This window comes from Tachysurus vachellii, chromosome 5 (genome assembly GCF_030014155.1).
Source record: "Tachysurus vachellii isolate PV-2020 chromosome 5, HZAU_Pvac_v1, whole genome shotgun sequence".
NCBI classification, from domain to species: Eukaryota; Metazoa; Chordata; class Actinopteri; order Siluriformes; family Bagridae; genus Tachysurus; species Tachysurus vachellii.
Genome location: NC_083464.1, coordinates 11,558,383 through 11,580,113, shown reverse-complemented (window position 1 = coordinate 11,580,113; position 21,731 = coordinate 11,558,383). Strand labels below are relative to the sequence as shown.

At 36.6% G+C, this 21,731-nt stretch overlaps 1 protein-coding gene across 23 annotated transcripts in view; it reads right to left on the bottom strand.

Annotated features, from left to right (window-relative positions):
• Nucleotides 1-1,502: 1,502 nt before the first annotated feature.
• The window catches only part of epb41l3a (erythrocyte membrane protein band 4.1-like 3a), a 76,460-nt gene continuing 56,231 nt past the window's right edge, over nucleotides 1,503-21,731 (bottom strand). For 6 of the 23 annotated variants that reach the window (XM_060869728.1, XM_060869726.1, XM_060869730.1 and 3 more), the window contains 14 exons: nucleotides 19,565-19,779; nucleotides 15,259-15,306; nucleotides 14,608-14,643; nucleotides 14,195-14,260; nucleotides 12,317-12,505; nucleotides 10,713-10,805; nucleotides 9,776-10,408; nucleotides 8,641-8,763; nucleotides 7,678-7,803; nucleotides 6,336-6,467; nucleotides 5,070-5,168; nucleotides 3,963-4,043; nucleotides 3,496-3,611; nucleotides 1,503-2,577 (listed from right to left, as the gene is read on the bottom strand). In XM_060869728.1, the coding sequence (XP_060725711.1) occupies nucleotides 3,501-3,611; nucleotides 3,963-4,043; nucleotides 5,070-5,168; nucleotides 6,336-6,467; nucleotides 7,678-7,803; nucleotides 8,641-8,763; nucleotides 9,776-10,408; nucleotides 10,713-10,805; nucleotides 12,317-12,505; nucleotides 14,195-14,260; nucleotides 14,608-14,643; nucleotides 15,259-15,306; nucleotides 19,565-19,779 (1,952 nt within the window). In that variant the 3' untranslated portion in view covers nucleotides 1,503-2,577; nucleotides 3,496-3,500. Of the gene's footprint in view, nucleotides 2,578-3,495; nucleotides 3,612-3,962; nucleotides 4,044-5,069; nucleotides 5,169-6,335; nucleotides 6,468-7,302; nucleotides 7,804-8,640; nucleotides 8,764-9,775; nucleotides 10,409-10,712; nucleotides 10,806-12,316; nucleotides 12,506-14,194; nucleotides 14,261-14,607; nucleotides 14,647-15,258; nucleotides 15,307-19,564; nucleotides 19,780-21,731 lie in introns of all 23 variants that reach the window. The other 17 variants (XM_060869744.1, XM_060869734.1, XM_060869732.1 and 14 more) reach the window with 16 other exon arrangements.

The window sequence follows — 21,731 nt, the reverse complement described above, 5'->3', positions numbered from 1 at the left end:
TCTCATCAAGAGTATGCCCAGAAGTTGTCAGGAGTGCACCCTTTGAGTTGCCATGATGAGATTCGTGCAAGTTGGATCAGCCTGTAATTTAATCTTTTAACTTTTATTTTTTTTGTGATGTTGAATCCAGCCTTTACTGGGTTAATGATTTTGTTTTCCATTGTCCATTATCACATTTTTTTGGTTTCAATAAATTAAACAATGTCCAATGTAATATTTATTTGTTCCGTTAATTTTTTTGAGCAGTGTCCAAGCCATTTATTGCAAAAAGGCTAAAGAGTTTCTGAAATATTAATGCTTGACTCTCCTACAAGTTTCCAATTCGAAACATATGTTCAGTTGCCAGTTTATTAGGTACGCTATTTTGTATCTACTCTCATTGTCTCTTATAACAGGTATAATTACCATACAAGTGTGAATTATACCTATGCTGTTACTGACTGTGCCCCTTTTATTGCTGTGCACAATTTCTTAGCTAACCCCTAATCCATCTGAGAATGAAAAGGGATCATTGTGGAACCCCCGCTGCCCAGGTGTTATTTTAGTGTTGAATCATTTTCAACACAGCAGAAACACAGGAGCTGTTTTGTAGGTGGTGTTGTAGTAAGGCACTCTGCAAAATTGGTGACCATTTAAGTCCAATACGACTGCAGGACTGTCAATTGTAGTTTTATTACTACAATAGAAAAACAAATACATAAATGTAATCAAGACTGAAATCAAAATAGTCAGTAGACAGGTGATGTGAGTAACCAGGGCAACATCAAACATTCTGGCAAGAAAAAAGGCTTAGAATCAGAGGTGTAAGATAAGAGGTGATGAAATTAATGTCCTTATTTACTGTTGACAGTAATTGTGTACATGAGTCCATGAATGTGCAATCAGTGGAAAGGTGAACTGGAGAGTTTGTGACAGTTGTTAGAGACTGTAGTCTTCAGTAGTCATGTTTGTTTGTAACGCTGTACTAATCAATGCCGATTCTGCCATTGACATGAAAATGTAAATGTATTTTATGAAAGTAGCTGCAATATAGTCATTCCTGACAATGCTGTATATTTTCATTCATTCATTCATCTTCTACCGCTTATCCGAACTACCTCGGGTCACGGGGAGCCTGTGCCTATCTCAGACGTCATCGGGCATCAAGGCAGGATACACCCTGGACGGAGTGCCAACCCATCGCAGGGCACACACACACACTCTCATCCACTCACACAATCACACACTAGGGACAATTTTCCAGAGATGCCAATCAACCTACCATGCATGTCTTTGGACCGAGGGAGGAAACCGGAGTACCCATAGGAAACCCCCGAGGCACGGGGAGAACATGCAAACTCCACACACACAAGGCGGAGGTGGGAATCGAACCCCCAACCCTGGAGGTGTGAGGCGAACATGCTAACCACTAAGCCACCGTGCCCCCCATGAATGCAATATTTATACAGTAATTTGCACAGTAGCCTTTTGTTTAGAAAATGAAACCCAATAAATCTTGCAAAAACATTTTAAACATTTTTATTGAGCTTTTGTGGTAAACACATTCAACGTGAAGTGCAGCACATGGCAGCATGATAATTTTGGACACACACAGGCTAACAACAACAAATATAATTATAATAATCATAGTAATAATGAGAAAAAGAAGACAAAGAGGAAACAGAAATAGAAAGATTAAAAACCACATCAGTTGTGATGTTTCTGATTCTCTGTTCAGTTTGTACAATTTAAGGCTCAGTTATGCCACCTGGGGCAAAATGACATTTTTGGGAAATGACTTAAAAAGAGAGACTGGGGCAGATGTCACCTTGCAAAGCCATCATTGGTAGCAAGGAGTCAGTGACAAACGGTCACAGTGCATTCATTTCACTGAAAATTTGGAAATTTCATTGAGTAAAATGAAGGAAAAACATAAAAAAAATGCCATATATCTTGTAAAAACGTTTTTTTCTAATATGCATTGTTTGTAAAGCAAGTGTACATCATTCATATTGTGACTCACACATACATTCAGCATGAACATGTCAGAGAAGGGGTCGAGGTGGCTGGAACAGGACATGGTGACTGAACTCAATGACACACCTATTGCATGATTAAATACTGGAGCTCATACAGATGCAGTCTATTATTATTATTATTATTATTAGTCTTATCTTCTTGTATCGAGAAGTATTCTAATAAATAAAATGTAGGTCATAATATCAGTACTATTTTCAAAATTCTGGCCACATACTTTCTTTTCTCCTTCAGTAGGAGTGTGGAGAGGAGACTGAAATTTACACTGCGGTCATTGAGCATTTCCTACATTTTATTTAGCGTTTATTTTCTTTATAGAAAAGGTGTTGATCCCGTGTCATGCAGTGCCGTTGACCAGTGCTGGACCAGGCTAGCCAGGAGATCTGTAAGCAAGTGTTGCAGGTCAGCGTGAGCATGTGTTTGTTAGAAGGTGACTCCAGAAGTACTCAGATGAAGTTATATCCATTGATGTGTCTGTAGTGCTGTTTCCTTTGGCAGCATCTCCAAAATGTCCTTTAATTCCCATGGTGTAGGTGAGAAAAATATGAAGACATACTAATCCTACAAACACATGGGCAAAAGCTTAGCATATTATTTCATAAAAAGGATGAAGCAGGACATAATGTGAATGGTGAATATACCATTTTACCATTGACATAATGTGAATGATGAATATACCATTTTATCAACAGCGAAGCATGACATACAGTACAACAGCACATGTCTATGAGTGTGCAGAAGATTAAACACACTGAGAGCATAAACAATGGTATATACTGAAATTGCCATGCATAATTATTGCTTTTATTGGCCTCTTAACACATGCTTGCACAATATTTGACAATAAGAAATACCAATCAAGAATAACAAACAAATTTAAAAAGCATCTATCATTAAATCCACCAATATATTTAAAAAGTAAAAAGCAAACAAACTAGCTAAGCTTTCAATATATCCATTAATTAACTTGACACAATTATTGACTAATTTTACTGATTTATTTGAAAATCGATTAAAGGATAGTTTGGAGGAAATATCAAATGATGTAAATGTATACGTCATTAAATCATTTATTTACGGCCATATTTACCTGAAGTAAACTGTACTACTACTCATGTCCAGCAGAGGACACCCTTCTTCTTGCTTGATAAAAAGCAATAGCTCTGTGAAGGTTTACTTCAGCAGCAGCCACAAAGCAACACTTTCATTCCTTATTGTCAAAGCACCATGAAGCAAAACCAAACATACCAACAAAAAAAAAAATATATATATATACATCTAGTTTCAAAATGTCCAGCATGATCATTATGAGGGAAACAAGATTTGTCTTCAGAGCATCTATTTATGGGATTCAGATGCAGAAAAATTGACAGGAGTTAGAATGGCAGCTCCTAGAGGGTTGGAGCATTGGCAAAGCTGTACATTAGTTTGCAGTCAGCCAAGTTAAAGAGCATTTTTTGTGATTGGCTCTTCCCTTACCTGCATCACTCTTCGCCATCTTCTGGTGTGATTTCAGTCTCTTTGTGGACCACTACTTTGGTCACTGACATGTCGGGGTGCTGCTCTTTGGCTTCTTTAATGGCCTGAGCCAGGGCCTGGCCCCCAATGGCACCCCATAACGGCAACACAAAGAGGTTGTGGGAATGCAAGTAATAAGAATTATGTCTTATCAAAATGATAAATGGAAGAAGTTTACTGTGTATAGAGAATATAAATAGCTGGAGTGTAAATGTAATTTCATTTACTTTTAAGGAAGAGCATTATTGGAGGACACCAAATAATACAGAGAAGTGTTAAGAAGTATACGTAATAATATTGCTCAGAGTTAGCGCAGAGTAAGTATTTAAGAGGACTTGGTCCTCAGAATCCTGTAATGTGTTAAAACTGCAGAAGCAGTGTCTCGGCTAAAGCAGCTGTTCTGTGTGAATTAATGGTGTGATTCTCACCTCATCATGGTCGATGTCTGCATCCCCTGAGATGACAATACGTTTCTCAATCCGGGTTTCTGAAACACTTCCCTTCACAGTCTGTCAGCAAAAGAGAACACATGGAAAAGACATTTACAATAAGCCAAAAAGCAACTATTTGATGTTTAAATTTAGGACATGCAAAATAATAGAACTTTCACTTGCCAAAAAGCCATGAGGTCATTACTTAACCATTTGTTTATATTTTGTTAAATTACTGAATTGTTTCTTGTGGAGGTTCATCCATCCATCCTTCCATCCATCCATCCACCCATCCATCCATCCATCCATTTATTTTCTCACACACAAACTTTATAAGATGGTTCCACATGAAAACCTGAAAGGCTTGGACTACTAGTAGTGCAGGGTGAAGATCAACTCATGTTTCCTCTGAGAAATGTGAAGCCAGCCAGTTACTTTTTTCAAACTCATTCAGAGGAAAGTGCTATCTATCCTTTTCTGCATACATGAAGTTTACAGACACACATTGTTCGCTAGTGTTGCTTTTGTTGCCGGGGAGAAAGCGTACATCATCTCTCCTGTCAAAAGAGCACATCTTCTGAACTGCTGCTGTAATCTTGAAGACTGTCCTATGCTTATTCATATTAATTTATTAATTATCCTAATAATTTAATAATAATAATAATAATAATAATAATAATCTAATAAGCTCATTCTCTTTTGAGTCTGGTTTCGCTCAAGTTTTTTTCATGTCGTCTCAGTTTTTCCTTTTCTCTTTTGCCTTTGGTTTGTTCACTGGGGATCTAGGGATCTAGATCTAGATTTCCATGCTTTGTGACAAGGTTTATTGTTAAAAGAACTACAGAAAGGAAATTGAATTGAACTGAATAATATCTCACAGCTGAGATGAGCAAGGACGATTTATTTCATGCACTATAATCCATCAAGAAGACACATAATCTTGAAGGGCAGCATCACTACAAGCCCAAATCTAATGAGTCAATGTTTTTTTTGAATATGGATGTATTTTTATTTTTATATTGTACACCAGTACATCGTTAATAAATGATTTAACAAACATGAGAAAGTACAAGCAGAAAATGAGAAAGAAAAAGCTGGCTGTACCTTAGTGATATGTGTGGTGGTGGTTGTACTGGTAGTTTCAGAGGTGATGGTCTGAGCACTCATCAGAATCCCTGGCTCTGTGTCACCTTCTGTATCACCCTGTCAACAAGAGAAAGCAATGGTGTGTTAGACTGCATGAGACAGATGGAGAAAATGCCATTCACATATTCACATTCCAGGCTTATCTCTGCTCCTGAATATTTCTCCCCCCAGCATTCTGCCTCCCTGGTCTCCCAACCTCCTGAGATTCACCTGTTCCAAATTACCTGTTGTGTACACACAACCTAACATATGCCTGCTGTCCATATAGTCACTGCAGTCTGTCTATAACTGTGCAGAATCATCTTCTTTGCCTTCAGTTAATGAAAAGAGACCACTGCAGGACCAAAGCAGAAGTAGCAGAATGATGGTGTGTGTATGGTGCTATACTGTATGATGCACTGTGTACATTTGCTGGTCACTTTATTAGACATGCCTATTCTGTTGGTTTACATTGTAGGTGTACAGTTGCTAACTACAGTTAATTTTCCCCAGTACAATTTATCAAGCTTGTTTTACTTAGTGACAATTTCGGATCACCCGACTGCTGTTGATTGTATATTTTTGATTGGTGGATTATTCTAAGTTAACACAGAAGTGTTTAAAACAGTGATTAAAATAGTACGTAAGCATTCATACAGCAGCACAGTTCCACAACCCTATTAAGGACAAAACTAAATCGGAATTGAGCATTAATGCCATTTAGATAAAGGTCAATTATGCTGGCTTTGTTTTTTTTTTTAGTGCATTACATTTTCCTCTAACATTTTAAAATGATAAAAAATTATTTTTATGCATCTAAAACAATACAAACAGTTTGAATATATATATATATATATATATATATATATATATATATATATATATATATATATATATATATATATATATATATATATATATACATATACATATATATATACATATATATATATGTATATGTATATATATATATATATACATATACATATATATATATGTATATATATATATATACACACATATATATATATATATATATATATATATATATATATATATATATATATATATATATATATATATATATATATACATATATATATATATATATATATATATATATTTTTTTTTTTACTTTAAGCAAGTGCATAGAGACCCAGTGTAACATCTTCACCATTTCAGTCTGTCTCTACATGCTAAAATATGCTGTGATGTGTTTCTTATCCCTGCAGAGTAGCTGTGTACCTTTAGAGCCTCATATGTTATGGTCTTCATTTCCGTATGGACCACTGGCATTTCCTGTGACTCCAGTCTCTCCGTCTCACCTGACAACGCACTGCTAAATGTTATGACCCCTGTTTGGAGCAGTGATGAAACCTTAAAAAAAAAAAGAAAAAGAAAAAGTCTGAACACTTTTCTCTCACATACACACAAAGCTCACAAAGGACACATCCTATGTCAACTTTCGTTATGGCATGGATAGGAACACACACGCATACGCCAAACCTATTTATTAGAAAACTATAGAGTCCAACTACATTAAAAAAGTGTGATGCTCTTATAGGTCACTCATCTCTCTCAAACAGTTCTTAGAAATATAAAAAAAAGTGCAGTTACAATTACACTCACAAGTTGGGAGTAAAGTTTGTGTCTATCACATTGTAGATCTTTTAGAGTTTGCCACTGTTAATTTAATGACAGCAAAACTGTTTATAAATAAGGCTGTCAGCATTAAAGTCATCTTTATGCTCATCTCATCTTCTGCGGATGAAATTTGTGTGTGAATGAAAATACAACAAGAAAGTTATACTACATAAAGTTCCCATCAAGCTCACTAAATAGATTCCGAAGTACAAATAAAACAAATAATACAATAATAGGATGTTATTAGCATTTGTTTCATAGTGCTTCAGTATAGGTAGAATAAAATATGTGAAGAGTGTGTGCTCTTAAACACAGAGGTGGTCACACATTTAAAAAGCTGAAAAGCTCTTGTTCACCATTTTGGGCACATTAATAAAACCTTCATTTAGACATAACCCTCAGTGCAGCACAGTGATGCACACACAGATACTGCTACAAACTGGAACTACTGGCTCAAATGACAGTACATGGGCAGTGTAGGGGATTTAGGGTTAGGATTGGAAGCAGAAGCCTGGGTACTGGTTTGTGGATTATAGGGTCAAAGACACCACAAAAAATGGAGTTCTACCTCCTCACTGTGACCCTCAGCATCTCCCCTCTGCTCCGACAGGATGATAGTAGAGCAGAGTGTCATATTGGGTGACTGGTCTCCAGAAGCTGGATCATCATCATCAGTAGACAGAGAAAAACTCTCATCACCAGACTCGCTGTCACTGGGAGACAGGGGCTGAGTGGTCATGGAACTGAGGGCATTACCCATAGAGGATATGGGCATGTTGAATTCAGCAGTTGCCATGCTGCTTGATTCACTGTTGGCCTTGTCAGACTGTGTGTCACTGTCTGATGTAGAATGGTCTGAGACATGCACAGAGCTACTGGGCTCATCATAGGTAATTTTAGAGACACCAGGCTCCAACGCTTCTGGAGAAATAAGTGCCTCTACCTGTGACTTTTTCGATACGGTATACTGCTGTGGTTCATCTGCTTGTTCCTCTTCCCTTGGCTGGTCTTTTTCTGGAAGCTTCTGTGTATCTGCTAGCTGTTGAGTCCTCTCAGATCCGGTAGATGTCTACAATAAAACATAAAACACATGCAAATGAAGCATATGCCATCCAACAAATAATTAAACAATATTAGCTTGAATGAAAATATTTTATTATAATATTTTATTCAAGAAAATAAAACTATCATACATGCTAAATAATAATTTCATTTACCTAAAAAGCTTAAAAAAAGCTACATTATGTAATGATGTTTCTAAAGAATTACTTAAAACTCATGTCTAAGAAAAGTCTAAAGGCATTTGATGGGACAGTTGAATTTAGTCAAAAGTATTTGTAAATTAATGCAGAGAGAAGATATTACATTTGTGCATTAAGAAGTAAACAGAATGATGCAACTAACTAAAATTAACATTTCATTAAATAATTAAAAGCTAGTTAACACCTGTCCTTCTAAACAGCTTTTATGTTTAGTGCACATATTTGACAGATTCACTAGAGATATATTACATTTGAAAAGACACTAGGAATGTTCTCTGATCCTCAAGAATGCAAAAATTACACACGGCTAATGTGACTTTGAATACAAAATCGTCTGCTGCCTCTGCTGGTACTCCAAGCAATAAATCTGTCAATACATAATGGAAGGACAAAAAAGGCTATAGACGAAACATTACAAGGACAAGGGGACACAGAACCCTATAAAAGCAGGCACTAGGCTAGGATGCAAAAGCTCTGTGAATAAAAAAAGGCCCTATAAAATCAGAACATTTAATGTTATATTATTACAGCTATTATATTGTAAACAGCCATAGAAATTGTATCCTATTCTTTAGATCAAACTGCATGGTATGGCTGTTGTAACAAGCTTAAAACTTTAGAATGATATCTCTAATGTAGTCCACCTTAAGGATGGCCAGGGTTTGCCCAGTAGTTGTAGAGGAGGAGGACCAGGTGCTGATATGTTCATGAGCAGACTTTAACAGAGCAGTGAGCTCCGGGGACATCTCTTCAAATGTGGGCTTAGGCTGGGCAAAGACCCACAAAAGCCACATACAAACACGCAGGTAAGGGGTTAAAATGAACACACACACACTCACACATACATACATACACACATACATACACACATACATACACACACCATTTAGCAAAACACAGACTGGAAACTTTGGAAACAAGGACATCAGACTGGAATATTGTGCCGAGTGAAGCTCTGAGACATTTGGCAAAATCTAGCATATTCAGTTTGGGTTATTCATAAGAGAGGCAATTAATTCCTTATTTTCCACAGCCAACAAGTAATCTAACTGCCTGTATGTTTCAATATGTTTCCAGTGACAGATATCCAGAACATTTAAAGAGGTTCAAATATAAATCAATCTTCCTAGATTGTCACGGTCAATTGTTTAGTAAGCAATAAGTGCGAACTGGCATTTTAGAGTTTAATTGATACACTGTCTTTTCCCTTTCATTGCAGATGAATTTCAGATCACAAAAGCCCTAAAAAGAGTTGAGTTACATCAGTTTCCAGTGGGATTTAGTACCCTCTTATGAATAAAGCCCTCATCATTTCACATCAAGCAGCATAAACATCAGAAGGAACATAAAAGGAAAATCTGCCATCATTCAATCTGTGATTGAAGCCAAAGACATTGCATGTGTGACTGGCAGCAAGAAGTCTGTTTTAAAAAAGTGTAAGTAAAATAAAAAAATAAATAAATGAGAAAAAAAATAAGCTGCTCATTTGTGTGCAGAATGAAGCGGGTCAAAGCTAGCCTCAATAAAAGCAGCAGGCTCAGGTTTTAAAGTAGAAGTGACATCAAATTCCACAAACAGGTATTTGAGTCATAAAAAGTAAAAAGAAACACAAGACAAAGGAACACAATATATTTTGAGACCATTCATAATAATGAATTGACACTGCAAAGCGCTGGCCTTTAAGTAATGGTAATTATTTTGGAAAGCCAGGCCTGAGAAGCTGAAGGGTGCCATGTGGGAAGCACAGTGCTGGTATTATCAGTGTTGGTGTTATACTACCACTCTGGCTGTTGGAGATGTTTTGATTACAATTGGGCCTGGACTGGGGCTCACAACCAATTCCACTGATTTCGATGGAGATTTGAGTGGAGATCTAAGAGGGGACCTTAGAGGTGATCTGGGTGTAGGGGTGATTGCCTCCATCACTGAGGAATCTGTAAGCAGCTTCACCTCAGCCTTTTTCACCTCTTCAGTTTCCACCACCTTTTTCACAACACCTGTAGTCTCAGAGGGAGAAGGGGTGCTTGCTTCCTTAACTGTGATCACTGGTTCTGTTATGCCTTCTGTGTCTGTCAGGATTGCAGGGTCATGCTTCTCAGTGGAGACCGGTATGATCTTCACAGTTGTGGTGCTACTTTGATCTGAGAACTTCTTCACTACTGTCGGAGAAGGAAAATCATCTTTTGCGTTGGTCACGATCTTCCCTGTAGTTGTGTCATAGGACTTGCCGAGCGCGAAAGCCTTTTCACGTACTTCCTGTTGTATGGCTGATGCCTTTTTGAGAGCTACGTCTCCCAAAGCCTCGTCAGCAGTAACAGCGTTAGTAATGCCCACTACTTTGTAGCTGACTATGTTTTTCTTTTCAGATACCTTAGGTGGAACCTTGTTTATAATTACCCAACCATCAGACTCCTACATATAGGATACAGAAAGGCATGTTAAGCACCTCTGTAGGAGAAGTGGAAGACACACTTACAGCCAACATACAAGTCAGTAGCCACTAACACATGCTGATAGATCTTTAAAAGATCTTAAACAATCTTTATACTGTATGTATTCAGTAAAACTGGACTAGATTCAGAACGCAATCAGATATTTTGCCTGCTTACAAAGAGGAGATGCAATAACTCAGACTTTAAAGCACACTCAGGACAATGTATTTGGTCAGGTAAGATTTGAAACATACAAATGACAAGAAAATTATAAATTCACCTACCACATCATCTCTCTTGTCATCCTGGCTGTCCAGTTGTTCTGTACCTCTATCAATCTCCACCTTCTCAGCCACTGCTACTGAATCCTCTTTGGTCTGAATGAAGTCCAGAAAGAGAGTGATATCAGATGCTCAAAGAGATTTACAGTGCGAGAGTGACCTTATATTTCACTGTTATTTTAAAGTACATACTGCATAACTTAAAAGTATAAGAGGATGAGTAAACTTTTAAAATTTAGATATGTTTCTGTTTCTATTTATGTGCTCTAAAAATTAGCTTTAAATGAATGATAAATAATGTATTAATATACATGACAAAATGATAAAGCATGACAAAATATCTACATATTACATTTATCTTAGTGGAAGACACATTAGATAAACCCAATAAACCCAATATAAGATTGCGAAGCCTTGTTAAGCAATCTAGATTGTTCTAATAGATTTTTTTTTCTAATGGAAAATAATTTTTCTAATTCTAAACATTTCTGAGAAGAAGCAGAATTATCTGCCAAAAGAATAAAAACAGTTTAAACTTGAAATTATTCAAAATGCAGAGAAACATGCTTAATAATCTTTCATTTGATTTATTGTAATCATATAACAGGAAATATAAAATAAATTGGACTACATTTAAGATATTCTCACTTGTTTAAATGTCATTTTGTCATTGTTTTGCAATTGTTTTACATCACTGGAGTTTTATCATTGTCACTAATGTAATAAGCACAGGTCATTAGATCAGTTACAGTTATAACAGTGAACACAATAATAATGACCATTTTTTATTTTCTGGGGACCTTTAAAGTTATACACTGATATCTGGAAAAGTTTTAAACTACATCATGATAAAATTATTATAAGAGGCAGGTTTCATCATATTCTGAAAATCACTCACATAACGTTTATGGAAGATTGCAACCTAAGCAGCAGCTGTCACTTACATGGCTACATGCCTCGCAGTCATACTGAGAATATAATTTGGCTACAATCTGGTGATTTCTGCGTGCTGTGAAAACTGAGCTTTGATAACAAGTGTGATTAATAAAGCACGTTTTTTCTTCATACATTGTTTGTTTTTAATTTTTCCATTTATGTGCTACAGAATCAAGAGAAGACATCTTGCAATCTCTGTGGAGATGAAAATGATTCCTCCTTTGAAATGGTTATGTGAAGCTGCTTGAGACTATCTTTACTTCCCATCTCACTGTCTTTATGTGAACCATTTGATGAAACCTTATTTATAGCCATGCAGCAAAATTTAATGCGACAATCTTCAAGAAAATCAGTAAATCATTGTTCGCTCTTATCTTCAGCATTCATTCCGATCCAATCCATAGAGCTTGTTTCTTTCTTTTTTTAAACAAGCCCCAATCATTTTCCCAGCATCTGTCAGCTGTGGCGGTCACAGCTCTAATGCCTCAAGGTTAAGAGCTCTGGGAATAATTCAGCTTTTACTAGGTACATTTAGTAACCTGCACGTCATCTTGAAAATGTTTCATAAGAAAGTAATTTGTGTGTGAGACGCAGCATCAAAATGGCCCATCATAAAAAATACTATATCTGCCTGAATGCTAGCTGACTGATTGGGGCAGTACATTACTTACATCCTCAGGCACTAGGGGTTCAATCATAGGAGCCTCGTCCAGCCGGGGGGATCGCAGGGGGGATGAGGAGAGACGCTTCTCCCACTCTGTTAAACCTGATTTATTAGTGCCCCCCTCCAGAAAAGTCCTTTTCAGCTCACTAATGTTGGTCTGGTGTTTTACCAGCTCTTCGGGTGTTTTATCCACCTCCTGAGATAACAGAAAATAATTATTACTAGGGATGATGATGATGATGATAATAATAATAATAATAATATATTAAAATGTCAATGCACAAATCACAGATTGGTGTCTGTCATTTCCTGCACTCAGTTCCAGCTGCTCCTCTTTACAATTAACAGTGATCTTTAATCAACAGATTGACACAGTTTGTACTTTACTCCATTCCATATTAAATGCTGATACCATGATTCAGTGATAATGTGAGTAGAAATAGAAAAAGAGGAGAAGAAGATGAAAGTACTAAAGGTAAGAAGACTATAATAAGGAGGACACAGTGATGGAGAAGACAGTCTAAGAAGAACATGTTACTAAATTAACAGTAAAGTGGAAAAGACAATTCTATTCTTTAAAATAAAATATACACATTAAAGTGAAACATTATATTTTTCTAAAATAAAGCACATCAAAATGATTTTAGTTATACTACCAACTGAAAGTCTTTAAATACACTATATAATTTTGGTTAAACTACAACCAGCATTAAAAGTGCTAAAAAAAATCTCATATTATATGAAACAAAAAAAAATCTAATATCTAATACAGGGATTCTTAAACTAAGGGTCATGACCGACATGACCCAAATCAACTGATATAGAACAGGAGTCACGAGAGAAATACAATTGTTATTTTATTTATTTTAATTTTTAATGCAATTTAGTGTTGGAAATGTCTCAATTGGATTTTGTATTGTATTACAGATTGTAATGTTACTGGATGTCATATTCAGACAAGCCACATTTAAATGAAATAATTTTAGCCGTTTTCACTATCCTAACAATTGAGCAGGAATAAAAATTGAGACATTTTACTGGTCATCTTCTTCTGTTGAACAATCTAGCGTTATGTCTCAAACTGCAATACTGTATGTATGTAATATTCTAGACTAATAGTAAATACTAACACTAACAGATTTTCCTGAACCCTAGACTGTAGCCTTAAAAACCAGTGAAAGGTCCATTTTGCATACCAGTCTTACAGATTTTCTTGATTAGTAAATATTTTGTAGTTTAAGGTCAGAGTTTTTGATTTGAAATGCAGCTCATTACAATGCAGCCCATTACAATGCAGCCCATTTGGGGTAATTAAACTTACAGTGGCCGCTCCAGTAAACAAGCACAATTGCCTTTAATAAAGCATTCATTTAAAACCTCATAGTGAACAAGGAAGACATCCTTAAATACAAAGAATTCAGTGCAACATTTGCTTAAACCTTTTTTCTTGTTTAATTTAATTACATTTTCCTTTTTCCTTGTTTAACTGTAACATTATGTAGAAACAACTCCATGTGTCCAAATACTTTGACTAGCGGCATATGTAATATCCACAAAAACAAGTTTCTCCATTGTTAGTGTGGTTGCTGCATGGTCACTATATATTACAGTTATATACTCAGTATACAGTTACAGTATACAGTTATATTCTCAGTTGTTAGTAAAAAAAGCAAGCCAAACTACCAATTACACCATTAATACGGAACTGCAAGCACATCTGAGACTGCAAATGTTATGAGAATGTCACACCTATTACAACTGTTCTGTTGAATAAATTCAGCATAAGTCTATGGCTGAGCTCCTGTACCAACCATGCTACAAACAAACACTTGATTTTTAGTGTTTTGTTTCACTCCATGCACTACATATTTCATTCCTTACCAACCTCCAGCATCAGTTTACTATGTCTGATAAACACATTTTCTCCTTTAATTCTCCTTATAAAACTGGGCTGCAGAGGGAAAGACACATCGAAATATCAACCGAGAGCTTCCTACTGTCACAAATGATAAGGTTTTTTTTTTTTTGAAGAATTTTCTTTTTTAACATTCTGGTAATATATTGTTGCTGGAAGTACAGATGCTACATTCTCTTCACATGGATCTCTCATCCCAAGTGCCACATCATGTATTAACCACATATACACAATTTTACACATAAAATGTTTTGTCATTTTTAAACAAAGATGAAAATGTAATCATTTTTATACAATGTCTCAAACTGATTATGGTGCTTCAACTGAAACTAGGCTGATGTCTTTTTACAATGAAACCCATTGCATTCAGAGAGTCTTCTCACCTGGATCCTTATTTCAGATTCGTCTTCCTGATCCGACTGCTAAGAAGAGACACAAAATTGAACGTCATATAAGAGAAAAAACAACAAAACGATAATGCAGCACAAGTGTCATTGCAAACTAAGTATCATAATTGGAAAAAACGTATAGAATTAATTATTCTTAGATGAGCCAAAAGGGTGAGAAATAACAGTAGCCGACTAAATTGAAAATCTCTTGTTTAGAAGTGTAATGTCTGCTTCCCTACTGAGTGGGAATCTAGGGGTTAAAAGGCTAAATACATACAATATAGTGATGCATAGCTAAAATGTCAATAAACAGTTACTGAAATGCAATTACTGAAATTTTCATTCGTGAAGTGTATATATACATACATTTCATGAATGAACATATATCCCTCAGATATATATCTGAGGGATACACAGCTTATAAACTTTGTGTAGATAGCACTATATGAATTTCTTAACAGTAATACAATGAGTAAGAAGTAAAAATATGCAAGACGTCAATATATCAGGCTCAAATATGTTGTCTATATGCAATATCTTACAACATAAAAAATATAAAAATATATTTAATGAAAACAAACAAACAAATAAATAAATGTGCTGATATGTATGAAAGGGTCAGGAACGTCAGCCTATATTACAAACCTCAGTAGCTGTCAATTCACCATCAATAGCAGTGTCTGTAAAATCAGTCTGTAATGTGCAAACAAACACACATCCATTTGAAAGCATGCAAAGAAAGAAATCAATCTATTATTTCTTGTATATACATACATATTATGAATAAATTGCACAGTATTTCAGTATTTACTGCATATTTGTCAGTACGCTGAGACAAGGGCAATCACAGTGGTAATTTATAATGACTTTACTTTTTAATTGACCTCATTACATTTTATCCATTAATAAATCAGCAGAAGTGCGCAATAAAAGGTGATTTTTTACAGGCTTCACAGTGGTTCTCGAAATTGCTTCATGACATATGACCCATGTAATACTGATAGTTGTACTAGATGGCCATCACCTTCACTTAACATTCATTACGGTATGGATTAATTTTCTGTAACAGACAAGACAAATCACACATTTAAATGAACATGCTTGCTCTAACACATTTCTATGATACCAACTTCCACAGGGACTTCCACAGACTGTAAATAGATCTTGAAAATGTGTAAATAAGGTCTATATTTCTCTAAGGACACATTTGTTGTTTATGTGTTTACATTGTCAGCATTTTGCAACAGTGGGAGTTATATCTGTATAGAACACAGGAAAGGCTTTGCAGTCTTTTGGTTTTAGGACAGAAGGCTTTGCAGTCTGTGTGTTACCTCCATGCCTGATAGTTCCCCCTTGTTCACCAGAGAGAGCCTGAGTATTGACACTTCTTGTATGCTTCTGGATTCGAGAATATTTATACCATGTTCTAGCTATGTAGCATCGTGAATCAGAGTAACCAAGCCCCCCTGCCCCAAACACGCTTTGTCCCGCTTTGTAAGTGGAGACTCCAGAGGCCATAACCTTTATCATGCACCAAACACTGCCCCTTACCATCCAGATTGGATTCTTCCACTTTGAGGAGAGAACCTTGCTAATTATCTCCCCCCTGCTAACGAAATCATCCTAGGCTTTTCTTGGCTCCGAGTCCATAACCCAATTATTAATAAGGGAATTATTCGCTGGTCCTCCCATTGTCGCCTCCATTGCCTGAAACGTACCCTGCACTTGCCCTACCTTTTACCTCCATAGAAAGTCCTGACACCAGCTGGTTTGTGACCATTTATCACCTCACGAGGCCACTATGAATAACTAGTAATGCTGTTATGGGCTAACAAATTCAGTGGTGTTCCAGGCGTTCATCAACAAAATCTTCAGAGACCACCTGAACCAATGTATCATAGTCTATATATGACTGATATAGATGATACATTGATATATTCAAAGGACCCCACATAGCCCAGGTACACCAAGTATTATAGCAACTGTTGCAACACAAACTGTACATCAAAAGGGAGAAAAACGAATTCCACAATCAAACGATCACCTTCTAAGCCGGCAAGAGTTACAGATAGACACGAGCAAGGTCAGCGCAGTGACCCCCACCCACAAGTATAAAAGAACTGCAAAGCTTCTTAGGGTTCGCAAACTTTTATCGTCGCTTCATACAAGGTTACAGTTCAGTGGCAGCTCCTCTCACAAACCTGCTGAAGGGGAAACCTAAAAAGCTTTACAGGTCTGACACTACCCAGCTGGCTTTTAATCAACTCAAGGAGCGATTCACTTTAGCCCCCATCCTATGCCAACCTGACCCCAATCTCCCTTTTATCGTTGAAGTAGAGGCCTAATGCTGTGGGATTAGAGCCTTGTTGTCCTGGCGCCATGGGTATCCAGGAAAACTCCACCCCTGTGCCTTCTGCTCATGAAGGTTCCTATTGCCCAAATATGCTCAAAATTCCTTAACACAGACAGCATCTGGCCTCACACCATTTTTAATGGATTCTGGGGTATCATTCACCACTGTTCCCCTAGCCGGGAGAACATCTCAGCAGTAGACAAGTGATACCAAAGGAGCAGCATGGTATGGGAGAGCACCCAGGTACACCTACAGAGGGTGATACATAGACCTTGCACACAGTCCAATCGCAAACTACACTCCCGCCCTCTGTACCTACTGTAACTGGGCAAATGGTCTGGCTCTCCATAAAGAAATTATGCCTCAAGCTCCCATCCTAAGTTAAACCCCTTAATGTTGGCCCCTTAAAAATTGTCAGGCAAATCACCCCAGTTACCCAGAGGTTGGAATTACCAGCCAGCTACCACATTACCCCATCCTTCCACGTCTCCCTCCTAAACCTGTCTACAGGAGTAACCCAGCAAACAGCAACATTATCCCCCCCCCAAAACGTTGCTGATCTACACTTAAGAACCGCTTGTGTCAGGGGCTGTGGGCGGGGCTGGAGGCGGGGCTACTGTTAGCGCATTTGATAATATACCAATGTTTAATACACTTTTACTTTACCGCAATATGATCAATTATGATAATTATGACAATTATGATCAAATAATGATCAAATAGTGTTATGTACTCTCTCGATTACAACCTTTGTCTATACAAATTGGAGCTGCATGTACACGTTGGATTCGCCGAGTTTGGATGCCAATGTGGGTTCTCAAAGCCATGAGCATTAACGATCGCCAGTAGAACCAACTTTGAACCAGCACCAGTGCTATCTCTGAACCAGCACCCGGTTCTTTTTGGTGGAAAAGGGGTATTAGAGGAGGAGGGGGTAAGTGCAGTACCTGGTTGACTGGGGAGGATTCGGCCCTGAGAAGAGATCTTGGGTTAGCCCCCCCCATACCCCCACCTTGTCCGACCAGGCCCTAGACCCAGGGGGTGGCCAAGAAGAACACCTAGATGTGTTCTTAAAGGGGGGATTCTGTTACATCCATGCCTGATAATATATCCATGCCTGATAAACTCACTCTGCGTTAAAGTGCCTGTGTATTCTGTGTATGGATTTTTCGCGTTTTATCTTGCCCTTTTGTACTGTTTGCCCCATGGACTGTGTTTACAGGTTTTGTGGCTTTGCCTGTTCTTTGACCCCGCTTTTCTGACAGATGTTTTGAATTTGAATTTTTTCAAGATTAATTTATTAAACTGCTCTTTCCGCACAAAAATTCGACTCCTCCATCATTACACTGTGGATTCTTTGTCATGTGACAAAATGCAATTTTTTTTGTCTTAACTTCAAGAGAGGGAAAAATATGATTTAAGGGAATGACTAACAGAAACTAATTTGCAAAATGGATGTTCCACAACAATAAATGTAACTGTAAATGGATAAAATGTGTGTAAAATGTGTTGCTATTGAAAAATAGTCAACTATTCCTTGTGTCTGTCAGTGTCACACCACCCTGTCATGTTCTATTCCTTATAGATCATACAAATAATAAAATTCTGTCAATAGTGAGGTTAAAATTTTTAATTTAAATCAGGACTAAAGGACCAAATAAAAGGGATATAGAATAGAGATAGCTCAGTGTTTATTATGGCTCCAGGCTGAATGTCTCACATAAAGTGATGTTAATAATGAGAAAGTAAAAACCCTTTCCTTTCAATTCTTATGAGTTCTCAGGGTCTTCTGAGTATTAAACTACCAATTATGATTATTATGTTACCAATAAAAATCTGTTTACTGAATGGCTTATGTGCACCCAGCATTTCCTAATATTAGAGTAGTTAAGGGAATATAAATGTGCTACTCAATTTATTTTTAAAAGGTGTTCACACCCACATACTGAAGAAAGCTTGGAAAAAATGAACATATTTCACATTTAGTGCAGTATGAAATCAATTCAATTGTTCATTTATGAATCTACTGTAAAGAACCGTACAACTGTACAGCCAATCATCAGTAGTAACAAAAATGACACATCTGCAATTATCCTGTGGCTTCGTAGTGGACAGCTTTGTAAATCTTGATCTGTACATCATTACTGAGATGTGGTGATTGCTCTTCTTAATATAAAACCCATGAGATAATCCTGCAATCAGTGTAATACAGTTGGAAATACTGGCAGCTGACATCTGGGATTGTTTGTGATTTGGTCTGGGATTTGTGCGATGACGTAGGATTCCTCTGGACCTGCTTTAGTACTGCAATTTCTGATTTACTGCTAGAAAAATGTCTTCATGTTAAGATCAACAATCCTGATTAAGTTTTACTTCTAAATCAGCCACTTTGGAGCTACCCTTTAACTCTTAAGATTCTTTATAGCTGCTGATACTTGAATGATAATTGAATGGAGAATTCAATATAGATATTAAAAAGTAATAAACATTATGTTTTAGTAGAATTACTCATGAACTGCAAAATCTTACAATAAAATCAAGACAAAAATTTTACTAACATATTTTCCAATTGTAGCAAAATGTTAAGAGTCACCATACCCTTGTGTCTAATTGGACAGGAGATAGTGGACTTGGCTGGGATACTTCTGTAGCCTTGGTCGTCTCGTCCTCCTCCTCCACAACCATATTTTCTACGAGCACCACTTCGTCCTCTTCTGACCTCTTCTCCTCTGCCTTCTTCTCGGGTGTAATTGTGGTGATGAGGTCACTCATGGCGATGCCCTTTGCAGCCCCGTACAATGCTGTGCCCATCTCTGTAACACATACACAAACACACACACACAGAGCTTTTCATTCATTGCATAATAATTAAAATTTGATGGATGCAGTTCAGAAGCTTGGTTGCTGATGTCATGACATGGCAATCAAAACGAGCAAAGCCATCTTGCATTTACTTTCAAACCTATAGGGATGATGGGACCAGCATCAAAGCAAAGGCAAAATTAACATACGAGAAGCACAAAAATGCAGCCCTCATTTCCAGATATTAGCCTTGCTCGACTAGAATCAAAAGCATTTTCCAAGTAGAACAATAATGATTCTGGTGTTTACGTTATAAACAAAGTCAAAGTGCTGTAAGTATTTCATTCCAGTAACTACAAAATATTGTAATTCTTATACCATACTAAAGATCTTCTTTTAATTAGATGTGTTACTGCTTTTTCACTCCTTCTGCTATTACACTATAGATTGTCAGATTTACAGATTGTCAGTTTACTGTAACATTCTTTAAACAACGATCAAAACACTTTCTCTAGTTGGATTAATTTAAAACTAACATTGCATCTGTAGGTCTTTTTCCCTAATTCATCAGATTTGTAGACTAATTTTAAAGATTCATGTACTTATATTATATTGCTACTGTTTTTAGATTTATAGTGGGTTTTGTGCATGAGAAAGTCTAAATAGAAATACCCTAAATTCAAAAGACACTTTTAGTTTTATTAAGTGGAGGTTTGTGTACAAACAGTAGGTGTTATAAAATTTGAGGAAATACAATATATTGTAGCAGGTGCTACTATCATATTAAGATATTAGCCACATTATTGGAACTTTTACATGACAAGTGGCACTTCCAGAGGCCATCGGTGGTCCACCATTACCACACTAACATTTAAACAATAATAGTGAACATATAATAGCCATACATTGCAGCATACATTAGATTTAAAAAGTCATTTTGCCTTTTTTTTGTCTAAATGAACAGTATAATTGTGAACATTTACTTGTATAATTGTGAAAATACATGCCTAATGGATTCATTAACTTTAAAAACACTTACTGCAGAGGTTTCTTTGCAAACTGTGGAGTGAAACAACTGTACGGAGGAAGCGGTAATGGCAAATACCAAATACCTAATTTAAGGATCTTTAAATTTTAACATGACAGTATGCAACAAGTTATCACCTTAACTCTGTCAGGTTCCGTAAACCATTTCTAAACCTTTTTTGCGGTCTTGCATGGTGTATTATCCTGCTGAAAACAGCCACTGTTTGGAACTTTTCAATTTGTGCTACATTTGCTCCTTGGCGGGATTGGACCAGATAGACTATCCTTCAATCTCCACCATCATGAATGAGCCTTGGGCGTTCATTTCCCTGTTGCTGGTTCACTGGTAGTTCTTTGCTTGTACCAATTTTTTGTAGGTACTTCCCACTGCATATCGGGAACACCCCACAATGCCTGCATACCAATTTGGCCCTTGTCAAAGTCCTTGCCAATTTGTCCTGCTTCCAACATATTAGCTTTGAAAACTGTTCTCTTGCTGCCTAATATATCCCACCCCTTGAGAGGTACGATTGTATTGAAATATTCATTATTATTCACTTTAACACTCAGTTGTATCAATGTTATGGCTGACTGGTGTAGTTAACATCAGTTTGATGTATTCATGGTGCAAAAAAAGTTGCTTAAAAACTTCCAAGTGGGTCTCATGAGCAAAAAGTTAATTAATATGAAATGTTGAATATGTCTGCCATATCATATAAAAACTAAAACTCAAATAGGCTGAGCTAACAAGCTGGACCACAATCTTCACCAAATGAAATATTATGTTGGTATATAAAATAATATCCCTATTCTTAGCTTTTGTCTTTGAAGAGTATACATTAAGTATGTTTTTTTAAGAAACAAGTGGATATGATTTCTTTTAAGTTCAGACAATAAATTAGATTTATCTTTAATCTCTTTATGACCCAATAGTTCA